Raw genomic sequence first — 27,189 nt, 5'->3', positions numbered from 1 at the left:
TTTCTTATGTGCACATCCCTGCAGTAGACCTGCATGTACTTGCCCTCATTTACCTGAGTCACATTTGTAATGCAGGATAGGTAATGGCAGTTTAAATACAGCTCTCCATTGCTGCTGGCAAGAATAAGACTCAGAAGCCAGGGTGAAAAACAACAACTGATTCAGCAGCCTGGGATATTTTTGGTGGACTCCTCTATATCCTGCAGTAGTGACAGCAGTGACCCAACTTGTGTGTCTCTTTACCCCTCCTTTGGTTTATATTTGACCTCAGTTGTGGCTTCTTTAGCTGCTCTGCTGGCATGGCCCCACCTCATGCTGTACACGGGAAGTAACGATACTGGGAAGGGCAGAACAGACCTGCCGCTCCCCTGTTATCTCACCCTGTATCTCTCCTTTGCCCCATATTTTCTTAAACTAATCTGCATCTCCTCAGGCTTGTATAAAACAATTTAATTCAAATGGCATCAACTCATTGGACTTGACTGGATACACATAAACAGCTTACCAAGACAAATCACAACTAAATGAGGCTGCAGAGTCAATTTATTTTCACTGCTTTCAGCATATTTTCCTACTTGAAGACTGCAGAGGAACGGCAGGTGAATTTCATTCAATTAATTATGGATACAATACGGAGTACTTTACAGAACTGGATGGTCTACAGATATTGAGTTTGCAGCATAGTGCTTATGGCACAGATCAGTGAAGCTGAAGATCCTGGTTCAATTATCTGTGCTGATGTTTAGCTATTAATTTATAAAACTGAAGAGGACAAGAGTTACAAGTTGAGAAAGGTTTACCCATGCTTATGCCGTAGAATGTGGGCAAGATCTTGAACTTGGGTCATCCATAGGCATGGTATTAAGTACACCATAACCAATGGGCTGTTCTCTGGTGTCTTTTAGGGAAGGAGACAGAACAAGCAGGCTTGTCTTTGACTTGGTCTCCCATAGCATCCTTATAGACAAACCAGGTAAGTGAATGATACATAACGTGGGTGACAACTGGCTGGACCACTAGTCTCACAGTTTGTGATCATCAGTACAAAGTCCAGCTGGCAGTTGGTTACTAGTGGTATCCTCCAGGGATTGATACTGGACTTATACTGTTTAATGTCTTTATTAACAACCTGGATGATGCAATAAAGTACACTCTCAGCAAATTTGTGGATGATTCTAAACTGCAGAAAAGTGATTGATATGCTGGAGGGATGCTCTTCAAAGTGACATTGACAGGCTGGAGGAATTGGCTGACAGGAATCTCATATGTTCAACACAGGTACTGTAAAGTCCGGCAGCTGGGATGAAACAACCCTCTGCAAGAGCACAGGCTGGGGCTAAGGGGACAGGGACAGCCCTTGCAGAAAAGAACTCCAAGGTCCTGTTGGACAACAAATTGTACATGAGCAGGCAGCATGCCCTTGTGGCTAAGGAGGCCACCCTCATCCTGGCCTACTGTGTTAGGAAGGATGTAGCCAGCAGATCAAGGCAAGTGATTGTTCCTCTCTAATCTACACTTGTGAGACTACTCTGTTCAGTTTGCAGTTCCTCAGTGCAAGAAAGTCATGGGCAGAGTAAGCCCTGCAAAGGGTCATCAAGATGGTCAAAGCACTTGACATAGGAGGGAAGACTGGCAGAGCTGAGTCTGTTCAACCTTAAGAAGAAAAGGCTAAGATTAGGAGGGCTTATCGCTGTCTTCATCTACTTAACAGGAAAGTAGAGACAGACTCTTTTTAGAGGTACACGGCTGTAGGATGAAAAGCAATGGAAACAAGCTGCAGCATTTTAAATCCAATTATATACAAGGGAAAAGAAAATTCACCATGAGGGTGATTAAATACTGGCACAAGTTTCCCAGGAAGTTGTGGAAGTTGTCGTACATCAGTCCTTGATCATACTCAGAGCTAAACCTGATGAGGTCCTGAGCAATTTGAACTAGCTGCCCCTGCTCTGAGCAGGAGGTGGACTAGATGAACCCACAATGTCTCCTGAACTTAATTTATTCAGTGATTTTGTGAAGTCTTTGGTCTCAATGCCTAAGAGGTTCTTGTTTATTGAAGTTTTGGAGGTTTTAATAAGCTTTGGTGAAGTACAGTGTTATCAAACCAGCAGTCATGGTTTCTGAACACCAGACTACAACTAGGTATATCTCTTACACTTTGTGATGCTACTGTGACACTCCTGCACAGATTGTTTGTCTGCAAACTGTAGCTATTTTGTTTCAGCACAGTGTTTTTCTTTGCTGGGATCTGTTCAGGGATCTGAACTCTGAGTCTGTAGGACAGCAAAGAAAAACATCCCTTACAAGCTGGTGTGAAGAGAGAATGTAACTATATGTACACCACCTGTTTTCCAGGTGTCAGTGTCACCTGAGTTTCAATACTTAAAACTAGAATTTGAACTGTATTTCAGTAGATTGTAATGTGATTCAAAAACAGATCGTGTGAAAACTCAAGTCCAAAAGCTAATAAACTTTTCAGTAAAATACAACTATGTGGAGTCTCATGCATATTTTTAATCCATATTGAAGAAATCCTTAAAATGCCAAGAGTCCAGTCTGCTGGATGTAACACTTCCCTCCAGGTTAAACTTCAGAACAGAAACTGTCAAATCTCAATCACTCATGTTGATAAGAAAAGGTCTAAAATTGCCTTTGTGCCAATGACTAAACAAAACATTTTATGGATTGTCTGATACCTTTTTTGCTTACTTTGCCAGTGCAAAATTAAAAGAGATCACGGAGAATATAAGGTAACAGAAAATTGAGTTCATCACAAATTTTCCAATTTGGAGACGATGCAGGCTCTAGACATATTGACAAAGAATCCACCATACCTATGTGTCTTTCTACAGGACATGGAAGCATAAATGTTGTACATATTTCTTGGTGTCTCAGATTCTGAAGAGTACATTAATGTAATTAAAAAAATAAACTCTAGTAAATTACACTATAATCAAAATTGCAACACCTGATTTGACAACAGCACTGCCACAGAGATCTCCACTTCTGCTAATAGAAGGATGACATGCAAAAGAAAAAGGTTTATATTTAAATCAGAAAATTTATTTGTATCTTTTTCATTGTGATAAAGTTGTAGTAATTATTACTCAAAGGCAGAAAGTCAAATTTTATGTTTATACAAATGCTAAAACCATGACAACAGGGAATTTGATTCTTTTTAATGGATTGTTAAAAAAGCACAACAGTTCAATATTTTGAATTCCTGTTGCACGCTATTTGAACCTCTTACATGAAACACTGTGATTTTATGTAATTTTATTACAGCTTAAACAAAGGCGTGGACCTAAATTCAGTATGAATGACATCAGTAGTAAGTATCTAACAAGACATGATCATCACATAAAATCTATTTCACATTTTACAGTGATTGTTTAAGACAGCTGAGCTTCATATGAGCTGAAAGAGTATGTCAGCATACAGCAGCTGCTGATAATAACCAGCATGTGTTGGCAAGAGCTTTTTGTTTTCTGAAGATAATTAAAACTTGCTATAGTTTTCCAGCTGCTAAATAGTCAGTAAGGAATACTTTTAAAAAATGGGTGGTCTGTTAGACAATTATTTTACAATTTCATTGTTTCATATGTTTTCTACAAAACAAACTATATGGCAATAGTTTAGACAAGAAGTAGTTAAGAAGTGTCAGCTTCAGGTGCTCAGGAGGAAGAAAGCACTGTAATAACAGAAATGTTTTGCTGAACAATAAAACATACAAAACTACTTGCGTCCTTATCCTTAAAATTCTGTATAAACTGTATGCAGCTTGTATGTTAAAAGCTACAGCCTCTCTTTATTGGGACCAGCATGTTTTGAAAAACTTCCTACTCTCAGAATCAGTCAGCCGGCACCACGGAGCTATAAAAAGCCCTGCCAGTGTGGGGAGTACATGGCTTTGTAGAACTACAATTAAAATGCCAGTAATTTTATATTGGTCCTCATTAAAGCCTTAAGATGGGATATTTCCAGGATTTTAGACTAGAGTCTTCCTCTAGTTCTCACTTAACTCCACACACAGTGGCTGGTGAAGACTGTCTTCCTCCTTGTACAACAGGTTTACACCCTACAGCCAATGAGTCCAACACCAATGCAGTATTTTTCTTAACCAGCCTTTTACAGAAGTGGTCCAAACCACAACTTTCTAGAACAATGCAACTTCAAAGGTCTGAGCCATTTCTGATTAACACATAATTACTTGGTTAAAGTCAAGTAAGGGAATGACTTCTTGAATAACCTGTGTGTGCTTAGTTATGAAAGCCTCTGATATCAGGGCATGACTAGTCCAAAATACCTTTATTGTCAAGGAAGCAGGAAACATTCCCAAATCAGGGCTATGATGAAGTAATATATACTCTTTTTTCCATATCGCATGCTTTGCAGGCTGCTGTTTGTAAAGCCAGTCCAGACGAGCATGCCTTGACTAACCCTGACCTGTGGTCCTAATTGGAGACTATCAGAGAGTTAATGAACAAAGCTTTCTGGAGACCAGCTCCCCTGGTCCCAGAAGAATGCAGACAGGAGCATTGTCAGAATAAAGCAAAGCAGGATGGTGAAATGATAGTTGCATGGGGCAAAACTATTGATTTCTGTATTTTTTGAACCTTGATTTCTATATAAATCAGGTAAATGAGTACAGAATTGTATTTGTTTCACACCTGTAAAAGTGTGACATTACTATCACACATAGCAAGATAAGATAAGGTAAGAGAAGGATATTCTGTGGAAAGATGAGGGCAGACTGCTGGGCCTGGTACTGAGAAGGGCTCTCTGCACCCAGGGAGGGTGAGAAAATTCTAGGTCATTGCAACTTCCATCAATGGTGGACTGTTTAAATCTTTGTATTTAAACTGTCTAGTGCCCTCAGAAATCTAATTTTTAGGCTTATAAAATTATATCAATATCTATGCAAATATCTATATAATTATCTATAGCTAGCTAGCTAACACCAGGCAGACTCTGGCTGCTCAGCTTCTACACCACAGTCCAGTCACCCGATAAGATCTTACTCTGCTCTCATGTAAGGAATATGTCCACTTGATGTCTCATGTCCACTTGATGTCTCATGCCCATGCACCTGAGCTCCATCCCCCAGCAAGCTTAGCTGCCAGCAGTGACAGAGCCACTGGAGTATTTCATGGGTGTGTTTTGGGACATGCTCTGGGCTCTAGGCCACCCCCTGTGCATCAGTAGCTCCTGGATGACTGTGGGAGGTAGCAGTGTACAACAGGGCTGACAGGAAAATAAGTGTGATCCCTCCTTGCAGCTTTCATTGCTATTGGCTTTCCATGATCACCTGAGGTGCAAAGTGGTTTGCACTCTCAGACTAAAAATATAATCCAAACAACAGAAAAGGTACTAAATTTCCCTCAGCAATAGTCCAGTTCGCTCACCCAGCTTAACAACTCAGCCGTGGATGTCAGAAGCCAGATTACAGCCCTGAAATATGGATCATCTGCTTCGTCAGTCTTAAAATAGACTTTCAGAACCTGATATTAGAGAAGATAAGTATTACTGAAAAACAGTTCAATTTAGATTTTTTTAGCAACTTCAATTGTTTCCTCTTAAACTTCAGGGGCCAGAACCAATGAATTGATCTTAAGATAAGAGGCCACTTGAAATAATAAGACTTTCAGCAAATAACACTGCCACTATGCACCAGGGAGCTGAAATGCTTATTATGCAGTTGAGCGAAAACTCAAAATGCACAAAGCATTTGACATGACTGGCAGCAGCACCATATAAAAATAGCCCCACATAAAAGAGAATTACAATGTCGCCGGAAATTTTTTCCTTCCTTCAGAAGCTGCTGGTGAATAGATTGCTCTTGGTCTGCACAGACAAAGCCTCGTGCCTCACGTACAAGTGCAAGGGCACCCCATCACCTCCCGCCACCCATGGCCCCTCGATGAGGACATGAGCGCCTTGAGCTGCTGGGGACGGATGGCCTGAAGTATCTCAGAGATGAACCACAGCCAAGCATTCCCATAGGTAGCACCACTCATGTGACGCCTAAATGGCCATCGGCGGGATGAAGACAGTTCTGGCTTTCAGCATGAAGCGCTGGGTGAAGATACAATAGTCCTGGCCATGAATCAGCACCATTATTATTCGATCTAGGCTACATCACTCAGGCAGTGGTATGAAATGCAGCTTTTGCTGCAATGCCTCGGGTTCTGGCAAGGGTGTCTGGTTTTAATGCAGAATCAGCAGTTTGAATGATAAAGCGGTTTTGGACAAAGTATTCTGAATAATTTGGAAGGGACTTTTAAACCAGATATAGTCTGATGCTTGCTGAACTTAAAAAAAAAGAAACTGCTTGTAACTCTGGATGAGGCCTAGGCAGACCGCCATGCTTTTAATAAAGTGAAGCTGACAGGATGGCAGTTTAAAAAAGTCCTCAGACATATTTATAAATAAAGCAGTAAAAATGAAAAGAAAAAGGGAAAAAAAATTAAAAGCCAAGGACTTACTGCCTCATCATCTGTGCCAAGCATGAACTTTTGTATTTTACATTATCCCCCTCAGACAAATGTTTGCAGGAAGAGAAAGCCATTATCTTTGAAGTTGCAAAATGATTAGATACTCAGCTGCTGCCATCAGATACAATTAAAGACACAAAACTTAGATTCATCCCATAGAACATTAGAGTTTGCCAAAGATATTATGAAAAAGCCACATTGTGCAGCTCTGAGTCTTGTCCTGTCCAGACTCCCACTCCCATACCAGTTGGAGACTAGGAAAAACTAATCGTTCTGCTGCTTCCTGAAGCTAAGAGGATGCAAAAGGACTGCGCCTTTCACACGAGTCCTACGCTTGTGCGAACCCAGTGTTGACAGAGACACTTCTTCCGTCTCAAATCTAGAGTTGTCTTACACCTTTTGTCCCTTTTCAAATCTTAGGTCCTTTGGAGGGACGCTCGATGATGCTGCAGTTACTGGGATGAGCAATATGATCTAATTATTTGGAGTCATCTTTGCAGGTTCTGATTTTACACAAATTTGGCATATTGATTTCAAAAGAAGAAGAACGGGGTTGTGGTTAGCTAACGTGAACTGTCTGCTGCACAGTACGAAATAATGAAAAAGACTTAAGTAGTTGGCTTTTTAACAGAATTTACTCCTGCATTTATGCAGGAATGGAAAGACAGTTCACAATAAGATACATTTACTTTTGCACACTTTCTCTAGAAACTTCAGAGCATTAAAAATTGTATTACAGCAAGAATTTTTTACCTTTCTTGAGGTAGATACTGCAGAAACATTCATGTTCAGATATTTAGACCTGTGGAGTAAGGTTTCTCCTCATTTTAGATCTTCTGTGGCAGTGAAAGGAGTGGTTATTTTTACGCTGCTCAATGAAAGGCTGCCTGATTACCCGTTACTGATCAAGTGGCATTGCTCAGCTCATGTCTGCACTACCTAGGACTAATCCTCTCTCCCATAAACATGGGAGAAGGCCAAAACAGAGACGGAGTCATCTGCTCAGTGGAGCAGGGGGTATTGCAACTCACCTCCCTTCCCTCTTATTTAGCAGTACAGACATACCCACTCAGACTTAGTGGGACATTTTATTGCCGTAAGCCTAGTACCAACACAGGAACATGATGTGTTAACACCTAACGTCTTCAAGCAGGAGCTTGTGGATAGCACAGATAATCCACATTGAAGTATTGACTCAAAGGATGCATGTAGTAAGGAAGGGGAAAGAGTTGTTAGAGATCTAGAGAAAAACCACAGGGTTCAGGACGTGCTGGGGGGTTCACAAAGATGGCAGCTCCCTTGTAGAGAAGTGTTAGAGAAAAGTAAAAGCTGCACTATCATACTCACTTCTGAGCACATTTGGCAGTAAAAGCTGTACCGCAGCCTTTAAGGAAATGCCTTTCCTTAATGAGAGGGTGTCGCATTTTCCTGCAAATGTGATTTCAAGAAAGAAGCTGAGAAATATCCCAGAAAGATGGCAGTTTTGGGGGGTGGGGGTTGCTGGCGGGTATGTGTTTGTGACTAAAGAGGATAAGAGCTAGAATTAAATGTAGAGATTTCACGTTGAACTTGCTGCTTTTTTCCATACTCTTAAGCCACTTGAGTGATGGAGAATTAGAAATAAACACGGCACAATCAATAAAGTAAACAACCCATGAAAGACCCTAGTGACACCATTAAAGGGGGAAAAAGGTCGGTTACCCGTTAGGCCATTAGGACTCAATGAGAGGCAACAATAAATATGTATCTGCAGATTTTGCTTCCAAATCCTGAAAACTTTGTTCACACAAACAGACCTTCCTCCAACCACAATCCTATTAAAAGAGAACACAACCATTGCCAAAGGTCTGTAATATCTAGCTCATTAAAACAATACCAGTTGACATTATTAGGATTTACTATTTTGCTCCTTCAGTACAGAGGAAGATTCATCTAAGTTGCATGGCTGAGTCCGTCTTTGGCAAAGGACTTTGAGTGGAAAGCAAAATGTCTGGTATGTTCCAGCAAGGCAACTTCCACATTGGCAGATGGTATTCACTTAAGATGTAACATGCAGCCCATATTTTAAACTAAGTTATTTTTCCGAGTTCACCTAACCTATCACAAGGACAGAAACTTTTGCTCATCTGTGGTGTATGCTGGTCAAAACCCCACATAGTCTGAAGTGTTATGGAATGATTTTCTTCTCCCGGAAGAATTAACCTCCTCAGTCCTTTAACAGATGAGAGACGAAAAGCCACAACGTATTTTCAGACTGAGTAATGCACATTCTTTTCAGCTAAGCCATAATGCTCCCAAGTTCTCTGAATCATGCTGTCTGCTCTTAAATAGCTTCTAGCTTCTAGCTCAAGGTGCTCAAGCCCTCCTCTCCCCCACTGTATTATGGTATGCAATTAGTGTTGTGATGATTTGCTCTAGAAAGCTCAGCTGACCTGTTGAACTGAACCTGAGGGGAAACTCAACAGGTTTTCAAGCAAAAGCACACACATGAGAATTTTACGAGGCATGAAGATGAGGGTTTACAGACCTGCCCACATTCAAATACCTGTAAAATAAGTATAAATAAGAAATTACACAACTAGCATATACCAGACTAAGCCCACAGGCCATATAATTCAGCATTTTACCCTCAAAAGCAGCTATGGCAATGTAAACCAAACTCAACTACAGGCACTTGTTTAATAACCTAATAACCTAACTTCAAGGGACCTGTTTTCTCAGTCCCTTCCATTAGAGACTTAGGCACTAATCTAAGTATATGTGATGCCCTATATGAAATGGCTCATAAAATTGTTTAAGAACAACTAAAAGTCTGAGAATATTGTACGATACAAGCAAGATAAAAACAATTACTATGGCTAAGATGCTATCAATGACCTCACAGTGTTTGCATTTGAACCAAAATGGAGAAAACAAAAGCTCAAAAGTATCTATTGCCTAAAGAGAAAAATAATATCTGGGTGGAACCTAAAACTGCAGATTTTTTTAATTAACACTTATGCTGCTCAGGGCACAAATACTGCACTTTCAGGGATTTATGCATAAATACAGACATAAGAGTCTCCCAGTAACAAAAGTGCTATGTACAGATTATTTTAATTAATCTGGTTTTGTGAGTAATTTCTATTTTACTTCTGTTATGTGGCATTTTATATACCCCAGTGACTTATCACTACTTCTTCTAAATTTAAACTAAAAAAATATAATTATTATAACACTAAATATTATTATTATAACCCTACTGATTCATTTATTGAGCACACACCCAGCATTTATTGGGTTAAATGCTTGTTAATGTTACTGGCTCTAATTATACAATAGGGTTAATGTGAAAATTAGAAATCTCCTCAGTAATCAATACAGAAGATATATAGCACAACTACAGCTGTTCTCTTCACCACAAATAATTTCAAAACAAAAATGTCTCATGTTAAGATTTCACCTTGGCTGAAATCCTGCATTCAGTGAAATTAAGAGCTAAAGTCCCCTAACTTAAAAGAAGAGCCAAGATTTTCTTCTTGGTGTCCAACCTGCATGTGTCAGCAGAAGTGTCACCAACACTCAGTGGCTGTGAAGTTATAAGGCCAGAAGGAACCACTATCATCACTGAGTCTGCACTACCACACAGGCCATTTCTTGATACACACCACACAGATATTTCTGGATAATTTCAGCTTTTGAACCTCTTTGCCAGGTAGTGTCTCCAGTGAAGGTTTCTCCCTTTCAAATGTCCTGCTGTCTATGAGTACAATTTTGTTAAACTTTAATTATCTGGACTGCAATCTTTCGCACTACTTTTTTTTTTTTTTAAATAAATATGCCTCAGGGCACTTTGAGTTTATAAGTACCCTTCAGGATGTTACCACTTTTTGTGTAAAAATTTCACACAAATATTTCAACCATTTCAGAGTACAAGTTCAGAAAAAAAATATTTTTAAAGAAATCCTATAACTTAATTGAAAAATTCTAGTTTCTCCAAGTTTAGGGCTTAGTACTTGAGAAAAGAGTGTGTAAGGACGGAAAGATGATGGTGAAGATGCTACATGTGATGTAGGGTCTCAGTTTCTAATGGACCTTCAGATACCGTAAGAAACAGTTTTCACAGACCTAGTCAAGACTTGATATTGTTTAATGGACCCAAAGATCTCTCTGCTGTGAACACATGCCTGCCCCACACGTGTCTGACACTGGAGAGAGTGATGGACCATGTCCAGATGAGGTCTGCAAGGCAGCTCTGCAGCTGAGGCTGTTCCTCCCAGTGCCGCAGCACACCCCAGCCCCAGCCCCAGCCCCTCCTGCATGCCTGGGCTGGAGTGCAGACGCGGGGCCACCGCAAGTGGAGGCACTGGGGTTGAATGGAAAGTACAGACTGCTACTGCGAGGAGCTACCCCACAAGCTCAAGAGGCAGTAGGTCACTGGTACTGGTCAGAGATGACCTAAGTGGGGGGTTGTTTGTATCATTACCGCCAAGGCTGAATCTTGTTGGTTAATCATTTACTTTCCTGGGTTCCGGCAATGAGGTTTAAAGATGTGTAGGTTAACTGGCCAGCACCCAGAACGCAGGAAACACTATGGTTCAGGTTACCTGAACAACCATATTTTGTTCTCTGTACGTCTGAACAAAACCACAGTGTTTAATTACATAATTGCATCCCATTTCCCATCTCCAGGAATGGACAAGTACTCTGTACCTGTGTGCGCACCCAGAATGTAATCCAGGCTTTTTTCATGCAGACTATGACTGCAACATTTGCACTTTCGTGACTTCCAAGTTCTCAAGTATGGGAGTATATTACAGCTGTCTATTGCTGATACTTGGTTTGTTTTACATTAGCAGTTGAAATTTAAAGTCATGTAAAATGCACATTTTTTTCTGCCAAGTCACTTGCATCCCTCTGTAACACTTTCCACAAACTGTACTCATACATAGAAAAGAGAAAGCTTAAACGTGTTGAACTAGCTCCAAAGGGAGCTAGTTCAGAAAAGACCATTTGTACCACTAATGCTCGCTCAGAACAGACAAATGCAGGTGATACAGAGGTAACAGTACTCATAAAGGATCAAAACTGAACTGGCAACGTATGAGAGTATAAAACATCTGCTGAGTGCTGAACAGAGAGTTTGCCCTGAAAAGTTATAGTATGCTTTGAGCTTGCTCCATTGAACGATTCTCTTCAACTGCTCTTGCCTGTGGACGTGAATTGAGACAAATCACAGAATGTTACTGTGGGAAGGAATTTACCCACTGAGAATAGGAATTTGGTTTATTTTCATTTATTTCTTCATGTTATTTTCTTACTGAAATTGCAGTCTAAGAATCAAATTATACTGTAGATGAATGGGGACATTTCTTTACTGGCGATGCCTAGCTGTGCAGGGGCAGGTGTGGCTTCATTCACCTTGACTTACCTCTAATTGTGCTGTACAGTCAATTATTTCAATTTAACATTTTCAGAGTATGGCCTTAATTCTTAATTTCTTTTCACCTACAGCTACTTTTTGTATTTTCTGTTCTCCACTGAATTTAGCTAGGTACTCTGAAAGAAATAACATCTTTGTGACTCATGTTGTCATGGTCACAACAGCCCCATGCAATGCTACAGGCTTCAGGAAGAGTGGCTGAAGAGCTGCCCGGCAGAAAAGGTCCTAGCGGTGTAGGTGATCAGCCAACTGGACATGAGCCAGCAGTGTGCCCAGGTGGCCAAGAAGGCCAACAGCATCCTGGCTTGTATCAGGAATAGTGGGGCCAGCAGGAGTAGGGAAGTGATCGCATCCGTGTACTTGGCACTGGTGAGGCCGCACCTTGAATACTGTGTGCAGTTTTGGGCCCCTCACTACAAGGAGGACATTGAGGTGCTGGAACGTGTCCAGAGAAGGTCAACAAAGCTTGTGAAGGGTCTGGAGAACAAGTCATATGAGGAGCAGCTGAGGGAACTGGGGTTGTTTAGCCTGGAGAAAAGGAGGCTGAGGGGAGACCTTATCGCTCTCTACAACTACCTGAATGGAGACGGTGGTGAGGTGGGTGTTTGTCTCTTTTCCCAAGTAGCAAGTGATAGGACAAGAGGAAATGGCCTCAAATTGCACTAGGAGAGGTTTAGATTGGATATTAGGAAAAATTTCTTCACTGAAAGGGTTGTCAAGCATTGGACCAGGCTGCCCAGGGAAGTGGCTGAGTCGCCATCCCTGAAGCTGTTTAAAAGACATGTTGGCGTGGTGCTTACGGACATGGTTTATTGGTGGACTTGGGAGTGTCATGTTAATGGTTGGACTTGATGCTCTTAAAGGCCTTTTCCAACCTAAACAATTCTATGATTCTATGTAATATAAATTCTTGAAAGTCACCACCTTATTTATTTAAAGAGAACATGAGTAATCATTAATGAATTCTCATACAGTTACTGCATACACAGTTTGAATAAATACCTCAGACCAAGCATGCTACACCCTGTTCCTTTATGCTGAGGCATGTGTCCCCTTCAGCATGGAAACTAACGGGCTTATGGGGGAAAGGGAATCATCAAAAGACCACATTTTGAAAATACCTGCTTAATATCAGACAGATAATTACTACTCACATTCACAGGCTACCACATAATTCTGCCTCAAGGAGTCAGTGGTGTACATAAACCAAATATTTAGGACTTTCAAAGTATAATCTGATTAAAATAACAGTCTAGTTCCTTTCATTTCCCTTGTGGTGGTTTTCTTTTTAGAAATGATTAAATAGTATAATTCCTCTAATGATTCATTTAGTTTATTTTTAACTAACACCAAAGGAAAATACAAAGGAAATCTTCAGCAAATATGTTTTTAAAGGAGGAAGAAACATTGTCTTGCACAGTATGATAGAGTAATTTAGCACCGTTTGGAATCATACGTGCAGCTAATGACCCAAAAGATAGAAGCATATGCAACACTTTGCATTACACTGCATTAGCGTACCACGTTCCTATCTGGAATGGACGCTTTGACTGCTCTATACATTGTAAATTGTACACACTGGATTTTGTAAATAATTTTCTTTCACTAAGGAAAAATATACCTGATGTAAAAACTTCAGTGTTTCCTACTGTAGGTGCCTCCAGTTGGAAAAACAGCAACTGAAAAATATCTGCATGAGAAGTAGAGAGCAGGTATTCAAACAAGCCCCAAGGCAGCTTAGCACTTAAACATGTGGCAGATCTGTTTTCAGTAAAGCAATTAACTAGGCAGGATTCACTGTTCCAGCGATATTAAAATGCAGGCTGGATGTTTTTCTAAACATATGTTATAATTCAAACAATGATTAAATGGGGCGGTGTTAACACAAGAATTGGGGTAGCAATATTGAAATGCATTGTCTTAACGGCCTTAAAATGTATGATTCAAGGACATATGAATTCAAGAAGACTAAATAATGATTTACAGTCATGGGTAAAGCAAGTTTTGGTTTTCACCTTGCATCTCCTGATTTACTTTTCAATACATTCTTGATAAGCTGCTCTATGGCACTCCGTTAGTAATGAATCCCACTCGCCAATAGGGTAAAACTCACTCACCTCTAAAAGGACAGACTGATTCCTCCACCCATATTACAGTACTCTTCCAGTACCCTCTGGGACTGGCGCTGGGACTGGGACAGTCTGCAGTGTCCTCACACTACTTACAGTCTGAATAAGGCAGGCACAGAGGGAGACACGCTCACCCAGTGAACCTTCCTAAAGGTCCTGTCAGTCACACTGTTGGGTCTAGGGTTTCATCCAGAGTGTAAACTGGAGGTTTCAGATTGAGTTATACTAGCTAGACTTAGCTTTTTTGGTATTACTAACACAGCTATTGTAACAAAATTATTACTCAGTAGTTGGGGCACTGTGGAAAAAATGTGTACTTTGCATAGGATTTTCTACTAGATGTGTATATTCATACATACAGACTCATACACAGACATCAGTGCCTATTTGCACACATAATTTCATTATTGCTGATGAACTGACACTTAACCAACAGTTGCCTCTGTCCCCAGTTTCCCATGAATAAAAGAAGTGAAGGAATCAACAATGTATTCATAGTGATCTGAAATACACAATTATTTCCCATACTGAACTGTAACAGATATCACATCATCAAGACGCTATACAAACATCATTTCGCACAGCTCTGTGTGGGACAGGTTGGAAAGCTGTGGCAGAGCAGCAGTTGTTCACCACAGACTGACAATCCATGCAACAAGCTGCAGGCTGAAAAGTTACAGTTGGGAAACTCCTCTCTGTCCCACCACGCAGCCTCTCAAAAGCATCGGCACTGCTGCGTGGCTTTCGCAGCCCTGGCTGTCCCAGACAGCTGACAGGTTACAAGAGGGAACATTAAACAGCGCTGCGACAGGTAGAGGAGTTGTGTTAATCCATCTCATCCACAGCTGCTGCTTGAAAATTAAGCTCGTACTAGCACTGCATGCAAAACATTTTCAAATAAACCTGGACATAAATCAATTACCCTTTCTTTCCATTCAATCCAGGCTGTACACTGGGTACCCAGAATGACATAATATCCTTCCTGAAATTAGAGCTGCAGTGAGGACCAGTATCCTTCAAACATGACCAGTTCCTGAGACTGCCTTGCAAATAACTGCCTTTTCCTAATTGCCACAGAAACTATCTTTTCCATCTTTTTTAAAAGCTGGCCAAAGAACTATGTATTGTTTTCTTTACAAATGCAATAAAAGTTCCATCACTATATCACTGTACTTCTGCCAGAGTTTGACAGCCACGGATATAAAGAATCTTTCTGGAAGGCAGCACACAGAAATAGCCACTCCATTTAACTGCTGCTGGTCAGAAGCTCACACCAATTTCTGTGATATTTGCCAGATATGACAGTAAATGATGTTAACTCTATGCCTGCCCCTAGTTAGCAAAATCAAACATCTTTTTGCAAGCTGTCAGGAAAGTGACTGTTACCTTCAGGATTTTATTTTTTTTTCACGGCAAATACATGACATGCTCTTTTTCTGCATGTAGGAACATATCTACTTTGGAAGTCGGTATTCTTTGAAACAGGATGCTATACAAAACTATGATCAATACAAAACTATCTATTGATTTGCTTTTTAATCTGGAGAAATCTGTACACTTGGCTTTTATTTTTTTATCTTTGCATTAATGATTCTGAAGATGGTTTTAAATTGCACGCATAGGCCAAAGGATTTGTTCTGAGGCCAATCTGCATTTAGCTTTAGTGCTGTAGATGTATATTCAGAAAAACAAAATCAATACATCTGTAATGACTGCCTGGATAACTGCATAAGCAGCTGCAGGAAGCCAAGTCAGCAATTATTTTTAGGGACTTGTGACAAGTTTTCTAATCCTCTGACAGTTACACATGCTTGTTGCGAAAGGATGTTATCCCAGCTGCCTTCTTCCAGTCGCTCTGGACTTCTGCTTTGTTTTTAACCAGATTATCATGTATTCTCTCTCTGTGCTTTACCACAAGCACATTTTACCTGCAGCAATTGGAGCAGACATACTGCTGCTAGTAACTGCTCTGGCAGTCAGAAAAGACGAACTTCAGCACCTAAGCGACTGCAGTTTATGATTAAAAGATAATTTAGTTAAATAGCTAATCATGCACTAGTGTTTGTCTCTTGGTTCTCTGTATTATGCGTGCTTGTATAGAAACAGAAGGTACGAATGACTATTTCTAAGTCTGACTCTAGCCAGAATAGGTCAGAATAGAGACAGGAAAAAAGCCTGAAATTTGAGGCATTAAAACCTGTTCTCCTATGAAAAAGGGGACCTGCAGACCCTGCAGCAATGTCAGGCTAAGAAGAGCTTCTGCCAGTAACTCACTCACCTTGCTGAATTTTCGTCAGTAGCTGGTGACGGGCAAGAATCCTGCTCGTCCTGTAGGGAGGGCGCCTGCCGGTTTGATCGAATCGCAAGTACATCTCCTGGCCCTCAGGTGACACCGAGTTTAGGTAGTAACAGCCTGTGCCCGAAGTCCTGGGCACCTGCTTAAACATCTCTGCTCCTTTAAAATCGCTCCGTCAGTCTCCACCGTGGCTACTCCTGATTATAATCAGGGTAATGAAAGGAGGGAGGCAACAAGCCCTAGGGAGCTGAAAAGAGCAAACGCTTTAAAAGAAAAAGGAGTGCCAAAAGCTACAACTCAGGATTCCTGCTTCTCCCACATGATCCGCACGGGCCAATCGCTCCGAGTCCAGCCCGTGGAAGTGGAGCCTGCCGGAGCGGGACAGCCAGCCCCGGCATGGACGGAGCTTGCCCAGCACGGAGGGGCTGCACCGGGCCGCTTCACAAAGCAAAGAAAAACAAGTTGAAGACACTCGGGAAGGCCTGTTTTAGAGTATGCAGGGCTGCAGAAAACTTTTTCCTCCTCTGCTCCACGTCACCCAGCTGTTGACTCATCTCTGGAGAAGGTGCCCTCACTAGTTTTCTAAAAATCATACTCCTGCTTGCCAAGAAAAAGTCCGTTTACGGAAGGGCTGTCTGAATCCCCAAAACCACACGGTACAACGAGCACTGGAACAAATGAAGCCCTTGGGATGAAAAAAAAATCAACAACGCCTAGCAGCAGGCACTCGGCAGTAAACAAAATCCAAGAGTCCCTAATATTAGTGCTACCAAGAATTGGTCACAGCCGGGAAGAGGGGAAGGGGATGGAGAGATTCTCTGTTCGTCAGGTTCCTCCCCATAACATCTTTTTCTTTTCTTTTTTTTTTTAACAGACAGAGGGGCACCTGTTTTCATTCAGTTTTACATATCAACCACTGAGTTTGCAAAACATGTAATTTCTTTAGTTAATCAAATGGAAGCAGAACATTGCCATTTTTATCAGCAAGTGGGCAGTAAATCTGAGTAAAAATATACTGAAAATGCCCTCCTAGTATGCCTGTCAAATAATGCTACATTACATTTTAAAATACCAATATTTTGGTTTGATACACCCCTAGCATGAACTGATTTCTAAGGGAGCAGAACTCTTGCCCAGGACTTTTGTCATCAAGACAGTTTCTGAGAGAGCACCACTGGCCCACAGGAAGCAATTTCACAGCCCTGGAGATCAATTTCACAGAATCGCAAAACTGGAAATGACAGTGATTCAGAAGGCTCTTCCATGAACCCAGCTGAACGGGCTCCTGCCAAAAGCCCTGTGCAGGTAGCAGGGCAGGGGAAGGCAGAGGGGAGCAGCTGGGTGGCCAGCCAGCACAGACCCTGCACAGCTCGGGAACCATGCTGCCACCTCCCAAATCCGTTCACCTTCCCATAAGGCCAGTGTCAAGCTGGGGGACAGGGAGCTGACAGCACTGCTGGAGTGGCTGCAAGCCCTGGGCAGAAGGGGCTCAATCCCCATCCCAACCCATGGGGGATCTTGACCTTCCCAGACTCCACTTGGCCATCTACTTGTGGAGACATTATTGTCTGTGTCCTGTTCTCCAGCCTTGAGGCCAACAATATGCCACGATGTGCTTTCGTATGACGGAGCTGTCCTTCCACCCCTAGGCTGGATGAGGCTGCCCACCAGGGCAGGGCAATGGAGTGGCATTGCTGGGGACCCGCCTGCTCGCAAAGGCCAGAGTCAGCCTAGCTTGCAAGGGCAGAGGTAGCCACCTAAATGTGAGAGGGGAAAGGTCAGTTGTCTCATTCACAATTATACATTAAAATTTTGCTCTGTGCAAACCCTTAGGGCAGGGTTTTACTGCGATGCAATCTGTTCTTATTACACCTTATGAATTTTATTCCTAATCAACGTGGGACTTTTGCAGTGCCATAAAATGGAGAAATATAATTCCAGGTACTAGAAATTTAAAATGAATGCTCTAGACTGAAAGCCTCCATTACCTGTTACTACCATCCACAGCACCCACAAGTCCTGTACTTGCTGGTTTTTGCTCCAGGAGAGGTGGTATGGCTTTCTCAGAGGCTCCCAGCAGGGACTTCAAACTCAGGATGAAAAAGGTGGCACCACCACCATCCACACTCCCCAACAGGGCTGGTCACTGGCAGCCAGGGAGCAGGAATGACCCATCTGTTCCCTGCCTTGCTGTGTAAAGCAGAGGCTGGATTGCCACGCAGGTGCGGGTGGAGAGAGCCTGAGCAGCAGGGAAGGGATGGTTTCCGTTCCCACCCCAGCTTGCCAAGTCAGCGTGTCAGTCACTAGCTGCTGTCTTTTGAAGAATAAATATCCCAGAGATTCCCGAGTGTCAATGATGTGCACAGTATTTATCCAAACAGACATTACCACCATGCAGGGAAATTCTTATTTGATTAATCTACAGTCCTTTGATCTAATTCTACTTATAAAATGCTATTGCTAGTGGAAAAAGCAACTATTAACATTTCATAGCACTCTCTTTAAATTTTCATAGGGATTTCTTTTTCTGTTGGAAAATGCATTGACTTTTTCAGCTAATGGGATTCTGCATTCTTCCTTGCAATATTTCCAAACACTAGGAAGCAGTTTAACAGAAATGTAATGCTTCAAAAGCCCACCCAAAGAAACAAAAACCAAGGCAAGAGCCTGAGTAAGGTATTGACTAGGGAACAAGGCCGTTAAAGGCTCAACAAGCCCAGTTACCTGCTTGTAGAGAGAGAAAGCACCAGCCCCAGTGCCCTTGTGGCTGCCCGTCCTTCCCAAGTCCCCGCCAGAGGGTAAGCGACAGGGCAGAGCTGCCCTCCCAGCTTCCCCAGCAGCACACCTCAGTGCTCATGAAGGGCAGAATGAGGAGCCTCCGTCGCTGGGCAATGACCTTCCCTTCCTCCCCGACACAAGGGTCCAAACACAAGTTCAGAGCCAGAGGGCTGCTGCAGGCTTAGTGCTGCTGAGAGCTGCCTCTGCCGAGGCTGAATTCTTTGGCTCTGCTCCAGCACGTACATAGTAGTCAAATAAAACAAGAAACAACAAGAGTTAGCTGGTCTTGCGGTGCTCATTTGAAAGCTCCTGTGCTTGAAGTTGTGCACGGTGGAGGAAAGAAGTAGTTCTCATTGCATACTTCTAAAATGACTGTCTCCTCAGTTGGTGACTGCCTTTACACTCACTGCTTGTTTTCAAAAATGCATCATTCAAATGAGGAAACCCCTTTGGCCATCATTTTTTCAGACATGAAGTACTACAGAAGCCTAAGATGTTATGCAAGAGTGCTAATTAATATTTCAGTCTCAGTCTACAGACTGTTTCTGGAATAGTTAATAGAGCAACATTGAACTCCATGCTAATGTGTCTCATAAAAGCACTTGAAGATTAAAGCTTCCCCACGCATTTTACAAAGACTGCAGGGGAGCTCCAGCACACACCTGAAACTGCTGCCTGTCACGACAGCAGCACAGCCCATGAGATGGAAACCCAAGCCCTCATTCCCATGTGGCGAATGATCCATGCAAGAATGGAGGTTCCTTCATAAAACCACAGCTGGGATTAGTGATTTTAAACCTGAATAAGAAATGTCCACATTTGTATCTATAGTGTAATACTTACATGCCACAGCTAGACATCTATCGTGACAAACAGTGATTTGATGAATACTGAAATATTCTGGAAGTCAGGAAGTTTCACTTAAAGGTTTATTAATAAAGCAGAGCACTACTGACAACCTCTGCAGTGTTTGTTAGTATAATTTACAAAGTCAGCTCAAGGATGTGTACTCTTTTCTGTATGCATTCATAGGCAAAACTACAACTTGATTTTCTGTTCATTGATTTTTATGTCTCTCTTCTACCTTTTCTCCCTGAAACTGCATTTGGTGTGAGAGGGAAAGACTAAACTATTTGCAGAAAAAACCTGCCCCAGGGCTATCCACATATGCTGAAGTATCACAGGCAGTACTTGTGATCTGCTTCCATATCACTGAGAGCAGGGTGCTGTAATCAGCTGGAGAGAACAGCGCGGTGTAGTCTACAAATGCTAAAATACATCTGATAACGACCTATCCACTTACGACCAGCTTTTCTGAGCAAAACAACATTGTGACTTTCTATGCACCACCTTGGCCTTAGAGTATTACTCATACAAACATGAGGCAATGCTATAGGCAGCGAGGTAGTTGAGGGCAAATTGACATGAACAGCACTTTCCCACTTGCATTCACATGTGTGTATATGTATGTGTGTGTGTGTGTGTATATGTGACTGCTCACTCATGTCTTGTAATTCACCCCTCCTAAGTAACTGTGAGATAGGTCCATGATGTTGTCCACGGCGTGGAGTTCTTCAGGCTTGGATTGAACCTGAAGTTCTCACACAGTAATCAGCCACTTGATCTTCCCGCCATGACCCATTTTCCTTTTATTGTTAGTTGCACTTATCTTGTTATATCACATCTAAAATTAAATGGCAGCTTGATGGCTTCTCATTATTTGAAAGCACTGGTGCTATGAGAACAACACAGCTTCCTAACCACTGGAGGAGCACAGTTGTTATTAACATCAGTGACATGTAGTTAGAAGAAGCCGGAAACTCTTGTTTTCAAGGCACAGAAGAAAAAAAAATCAGGCATCTGCTTTTAACTTGTTGATCTCTGGATTCCCTTCTATAATTCTGCAGGTAGAAGAATAGTCCAGTTTGCTGGATTGTGGCCAAAACTCCAATATATATGTAATATATACTATATTTGAGTCCTACCCACATGACTTATCCCTATCCTATCCACACATCTTGTATTTCTTACCTGTATCTGCCTTTACAGATGACTGCACAGCAGCTCATGTGTTAACAGCAGGCAATTCCTCCTTTCTCAAAGTTAGGAAGAGAAAAAACTCATAAGTGGGGAACACAAAACTGTGTTTATAATGAGGGTCTCACTGACTTCACATGTGTTGAATCCTATCTCTGGGATCAGGACAGTGCCTGCCGTTTAGGAAAAATGTTTTATTGTTGAACGCAGACATTTGTTTGAGAGATGAGCTGGGAGTACTACAGACTGCAAACTCATTTACAGAAGGCATGCAACAGCAGGGTCTCCAGAGCAGCCAGAAATGGTTCCCTCTGCCTCAGTGGCACTTTGACCATCTTCCTGAGGCCGTGCTGGGGTGCCGAGGCTCTGCGACTTGTCTGGGGCTGCCAGGAATTGGACTGGGGCAAAAGGAAAACAGGTTATGAGATTTCGACATCTTCAGGAAGTGAGATGGAAGCGGCTAATAGCTGCACAGCATTACAACAGAGGATCGTTCACTGGAAAGCCTGATACTAATGTGTTCTGGAGTCAAGTCAGCGGCTATGTCAACTGTCTGATAGTGAGTTTTAAAAATGAATATTGCTAAGCAAGACTTCTTATGCAAGGCTTAGAGACACCCTTGACTAACTTCAAACCAGGTGAAGAGGCTTCTGACTAGTACATTATACCTTTTTCCTCTGTTCTATCATACCCATTCCAGCATCAGAGGATTATCCATTTGCATTTTAAGACCCACACTTTAGTAGATAGTACCATTATAAAATGTACCTCCTGATTACAAAAGCATTAGTGGCCTGGCCAAACCACGGAAGGCATCTCTAACACAAGCAGAGGATTAGAAATGATATGCAGGCCCAGTACGACAGCAGTGCATTTAGGGGCACAAAGGACACCAGCGGGAAAAGGGCAGTGAGTGCCCCACCCGGGCAAACTTACAGAAATAAGGACGTATGCAAAAAGCCAAAAAGATGAGGGTCATGGCAAGAAAGCTGAAATGATTCCTCACATCAGTCCTCCTGCAGAGGAGCTCAGGGATATCAAATTAAAAAAATTAGTAGTAACAGATTTGACAAAGGCTCCTCCAAGATGCTCTACCATGAGATCATAAAGAAGCTCAGCTATCAGGGATAAAAAGGAAAAGGCCACTTGTGCCTTAATGGCTGCTTAAAGACAGGAAACAAAAGTGGTAATAAATATTCCATGTTCACAATGGGGTGAGGTTTCCAGCAGACTCTCACAGAGATTAGTGTTGGAACCTGTTCTGTCCACTCTCCACACACTTTTTTTTTAGAGACTGAGTAGTGAGGTGGCAAAATGTAATGACGATACCAAATTAGGCGGGAAGTCAAAACAGTAATTGGTTGGAAATACTGAAGGTTCTTACAATATTGATTGAGAAGGCATTAAAACTGTAGCTTTTGAATGCTGATAAATATACCAGAGAAATAACACCCTAAAGGTACACAGTGCACAGTGATGGAATTTAATGGAGCTATTATCACTGAGGAAACAGCTCTTGGACATGTTTATGAAAATCCAATATAAGTGCTCAGCAGGTACAAAACAAAAGCAGAGAGGATTTTCAAACTTTTCAGAAAACTAATTGACAGCAAACCAACACACATCATTATGCTATTACAAAGGCCTGCCCACCACTTGGCAGTGCTGCAGTCTTTTCTCGCAGTGAATGACATTGGCAACAGTAAGTGAAATGATCACGGGAGAGGTTCAAAATGAATGAACATAAATATTTCTTCATATTTGCATAGCTGACCCCTGGAAGTCATTGTCGGATGATGCTGTGGCTGCCAGAAGTTAGAAAAGTTTAAAAAAAACCCGAAAAAGAATAGGTAAATTCCTGAAAGAAAAATCTAGCAAGGGCCATTAAGCACAAAATTCCAGCTCATGGCTCAGGACCTCCCTGAACCACATGAACACGGGTAGGATATATAATGTATACAGCATCACTACATGCTTATCCTAGTGTTACATTCTTCCCAAAATAGTTGCAACTGCCTGCTGGCCGATGCATAATACTGGGTTGGAGGGAGCTGTGGTCTGACCTGGAGCAGCCAGTCTATATTCTTAAGTGAACTAACCAGCCTGCACCCACCTCGTGGACTATATAAAAGTGGGATCGTAACAGCATTGCTAATGCATACATGCATCAAAATATCCACTCCTGTGGTTTCTGGCTGGAGTCTGCAGAATAGCTAGTATTTCCCTGGACACAACCTCTCCATGCCCTCTTGGCACATTTGCTGGTGAAGTGTAAGCCGGTGGTCTGCTGGCCACAATGACCAGCTCAGAGGATGTGACCTTCCTGCCCCTTCTGCTCTCCCAGGGGTTTAGAAGGGACCAGGTGCTCCTGGCCAGTGGGTAAAGTCATTGCAAGGGGTTGGTTGTTTCATCCAGTGCCTGGCTGCTAATTTAGGCGTTTTGGTCTCATTCCTGTTCAGTTTTGAACATCACATTTTTTCTCAGTCAAACCACACCAGCATATGAATATACACTCCGCCGGCCTTAACTGAACTCTTCCCAAGCCAAGAATAGTCAGCATCCTGCAGTGTGAAGTCCCTAAAGACAGCGGTTCTCAACAGTAAATTAAAAAAAAAAAAAAGGTTGGCTAATAAATAGAGGTCAAAATAGAAGTCAAAAAAGAGAAAGACATTTCAGGTGGCAGACCGCCTCTGCCAAAGCATTTGGAGATTATTATGACAGCAATGAGCTATAAGTAGTTTCCATACCCTTAGTGCAACTCCATCTGCTAAATCTATACACAAGTTCCAAAAACTAAACCCACAGGAACTGTGCAAATATATTTAAGTAGTGGTGGGCTAACATACATCCTAATCTCCCAGCCTCGCTAACAAAGTGTTTGGATAACACAGTGATAACATAAGAAAGTGTTTAGATAAACTTAGTTTCTTATGTTATCCAAACACATTGTAAATCCCTACACAGCCCTACTACTAGTGTCACTCTGGACCACAGGCAAACATTCCTATCTCAGCTGAAGGTTCATGCCTTTGCAGACTTCATGTGCGGGCTTCACTATTTATTTTCTTTTCAACAGGACTCCAGTACCATGGTGATGAAATGAGCAAGAGAGGAAATATTCAGGTTTTGACCTGGTTTTGAGAGAGGATTTTTTCATCTCTCTGTGCTAAGAGACAATGCCACGGTTAGATTTTTTTAAACATTAAAAAAACTCAAGACAGAACAGAATAGCTCTTGGCAACGCTATTTCAAACACAACAGCATGGGACTGGTGCATGGTAACATAAAATTCTCCAGGCTCCTTGAAATCAATGAATAATCATTGCATGATATCAGCCTCTGGTCCAGCGAGGCAGACTGACACAACTGTTAGGGCACAGGACAACCTGCCAGTGACTTGCTGTAAGACTTCAGCAAAGTTGTATAACCTGTCTCTGTACCAATTGTCTGACTACCAACAGTAATCTTTGCATTGCTTAATTACTTTGGTACCTATATGTAAAAAAAAAGGAAATATAATTTTGTGGGCAGCTTTATTTTCCTTACAAGTAATATCACTCCACTGAAGTCAGGCTAAAATCTACTGTAATTGCATGAATGAAGGAGAAAATAAATACCCTTCAAAATGGTCCTACACCTGTAGCAGGTTCCTTCAGATGAGACACTTACTGCTTAACCTTGCAGAATGCCACAGGTTTCCCAATATATTATTAAATGCATGTAATTAGATCTTATAAATACTGCGTAACAAGGATGCAGCATTTGTACATGCGGCTCTACAGAGGAATACACTCTAACCCATAAGCTGGGTCTTGACTCTAAGGCTGGACTTCAGCCTAGCACATAAGGAAGTACTCTACAGGATGCATATAAAGTGTTTTTTTTCACTCACAGTTAAAATGTCTCCTTTTTTCTACAGTTGCCGAGCCACCACCACCAAGACAGCCACTAAGTAGAGCAAAGCCATCCCTTTGCTGGTTACTCTTCCTGGAGACCCACGAAAGCTGGGGTTTTGCCTGATGCATGGTGCGATTTTGGGCTACGTGGGGTGGCAAGTGTTCCTGGGAGGGATGCCCTCTGCCGAAGCTGCAGTGACACTTTCTGCCTCCATCTCCCCCATCTCCCTGGCGAAGCAAACTGAATTAAGTGTTGTAGCACCAAGCACTGCTGGCACAGTGCAGGGCCATCTGGCCTGACACGTGGCAGTGCCATGCTGTTGCTGCAAGAGTGAGTGAGGGCACTGAATCCAGCACAGAGCTGAGGTCTGTCCCCATGGCATCTGGGTATGTGCTTGCCCATGCCCTGGGGAACAGGGTGCACATAAACTTTTCTTCTCTTGCCCAGGTTACCATCTTGGGCAACCCAGAACCAGAGAATAGGTCCTGCACAGAAAATAATATGGATGAGCAGTGAACTTTGTCACTAGCCTAGCTTTAAGGCTGACCCACCATGTCACCGCAAGTGTGACCAACACATTTGGACTCTTAGCTGGCTGCACAATTTGCAACGGCAACCTCAAAAATAAAGAAGCCAGGGGAAATATGGGATATGCATGTATCACTTATCCCTCACCTAAAGCTAGAATTTAGCATAATCTACATCAATTCCTGTGGACAGTACATTAATTGTCCTGTATGCCTGAAAAAGAATATATGATGTCCATAGCTTTTAATCCCAAATTAATACTTTCTCATGTCAGAAAATTTAGGAGTATCAAAGTTACAATTTTATTGAAAACAAAACAAAACCAAAATCCCTGGCAGACCTTCCACAATAAACCAGCAGTAGAACAGTTTACAATATAAACAGATATTCATGAACTGGAGCAGTCCCTGATCAGGATTTTCTGTCTCCCAGCAATCAACTGCTCTGTGCACAACTTAAGGTTTCCATTTCTAGACTCTGTTTTTCTTTCTGGCCCTTTTTTTTTTAACTCACAGTTCGCACTGCGCTATATAGACACTGTAGAATTGATGTATCTAAACGGATAAAGTAATTTTGGTCAATAAGCTGCAGGTGCCTTTTTTTTTTTTTTATTACAGAGTGGGAGCCTGCCAAATAGCAGGAGCTATGCAGGGCAAAGGGCTTCCCATAGCTCCCTTGCCAGCCACCACATTGCTTCTCCTGAGAAAGTGCAGGCAGTCTACTCCTCCTGCCTCACACCCTGCCTCTGGAAAATGCTACCAGTGAGCAGGAAGGACCAGAGAGAGCCTAAAACCTGCAGCAATGCAGGTGGGGTGAATTATTCTCCAGCAGACGTTCCCTCTTTCTCCCCCTGCTGCCCCACATCGGCTATCCTGCCTTGGATCATACTGTCTTTCTCCACCTCTCCCCCCTCGAGCTCTGTACACACTCCCTTGCACATCCTCCTCCCTCCTCCAGCAACAACTTACCAAGACGACTTCTCATCTTTTGATTCCCCCTCTGTTCAAAATAGGCAGACCAAGAGAGTTGGTTGATAAGGTCCATACCAGCTGTGACTTTCTTTTTTACTCTCTCAGTTCCAGCGTGATGAAAATATTGCTGTCTGCCCTCTGTTTACCCTAGCACCCTATTAAGTCCCTCTACCAGGCTTCCTCCCTGTCCCACTTTCTGAATATACAGCGCTCTTTCAAATCAACCCCACAGTGTTCCTCATTTGTTGTTGTCTACTTAAGGTGTTGCTCCATGTTTATGGAATGTAGTTTTACTGGAAAAATTCCTTGGCCAAAACCTTCAAAAGGAACTACTCATCTTGGGTCGATTTTCCATGACACTTGCAAAGCTCTGACTTTCTGGGAGTGTTGGTCTCCTCAGTCTGAACATAAGACCTCTTTGAAGTACCTCAAGTCAAGCAATTAAAAATTGCAGAACAGAAATTGCACCTGTCCTTTGAAAAAGGTTTGTCCTGTTTATGTTTGCTTTTTTTTTTTTCCTCCTCTCTTTCAATTAGATTTTGATGGGTAAGTGCTGTTCTCAGCTATAAGGACATGAAATTAAGACAAAACTGGATCCTGAAAAAAAAGAGTTTCCAGACCATGCTGCTGTGGAGGT

The 27,189-nt window shown here is 42.1% G+C and overlaps 1 protein-coding gene across 9 annotated transcripts in view; it reads right to left on the bottom strand.

The window, feature by feature from the left end:
- STARD13 (StAR related lipid transfer domain containing 13) overlaps positions 1–27,189 on the bottom strand; it is a 308,987-nt gene that overhangs the window by 107,917 nt on the left and 173,881 nt on the right. Inside the window, exon 1 of one of the 9 annotated variants that reach the window (XM_064441034.1) lies at positions 16,324–16,626. The exons of the other annotated variants lie outside the window; for them this stretch is intronic. Coding sequence (XP_064297104.1) covers positions 16,324–16,492 — 169 coding nt within the window. The 5' untranslated portion in view covers positions 16,493–16,626. Of the gene's footprint in view, positions 1–16,323; positions 16,627–27,189 lie in introns of those variants that run through there. 9 annotated transcript variants of the gene reach the window in all.

The sequence above is a fragment of the Phalacrocorax carbo genome, chromosome 1 (assembly GCF_963921805.1).
Source record: "Phalacrocorax carbo chromosome 1, bPhaCar2.1, whole genome shotgun sequence".
Classification (NCBI taxonomy): Eukaryota; Metazoa; Chordata; class Aves; order Suliformes; family Phalacrocoracidae; genus Phalacrocorax; species Phalacrocorax carbo.
This window is presented reverse-complemented; position numbering and strand designations above follow the sequence as displayed.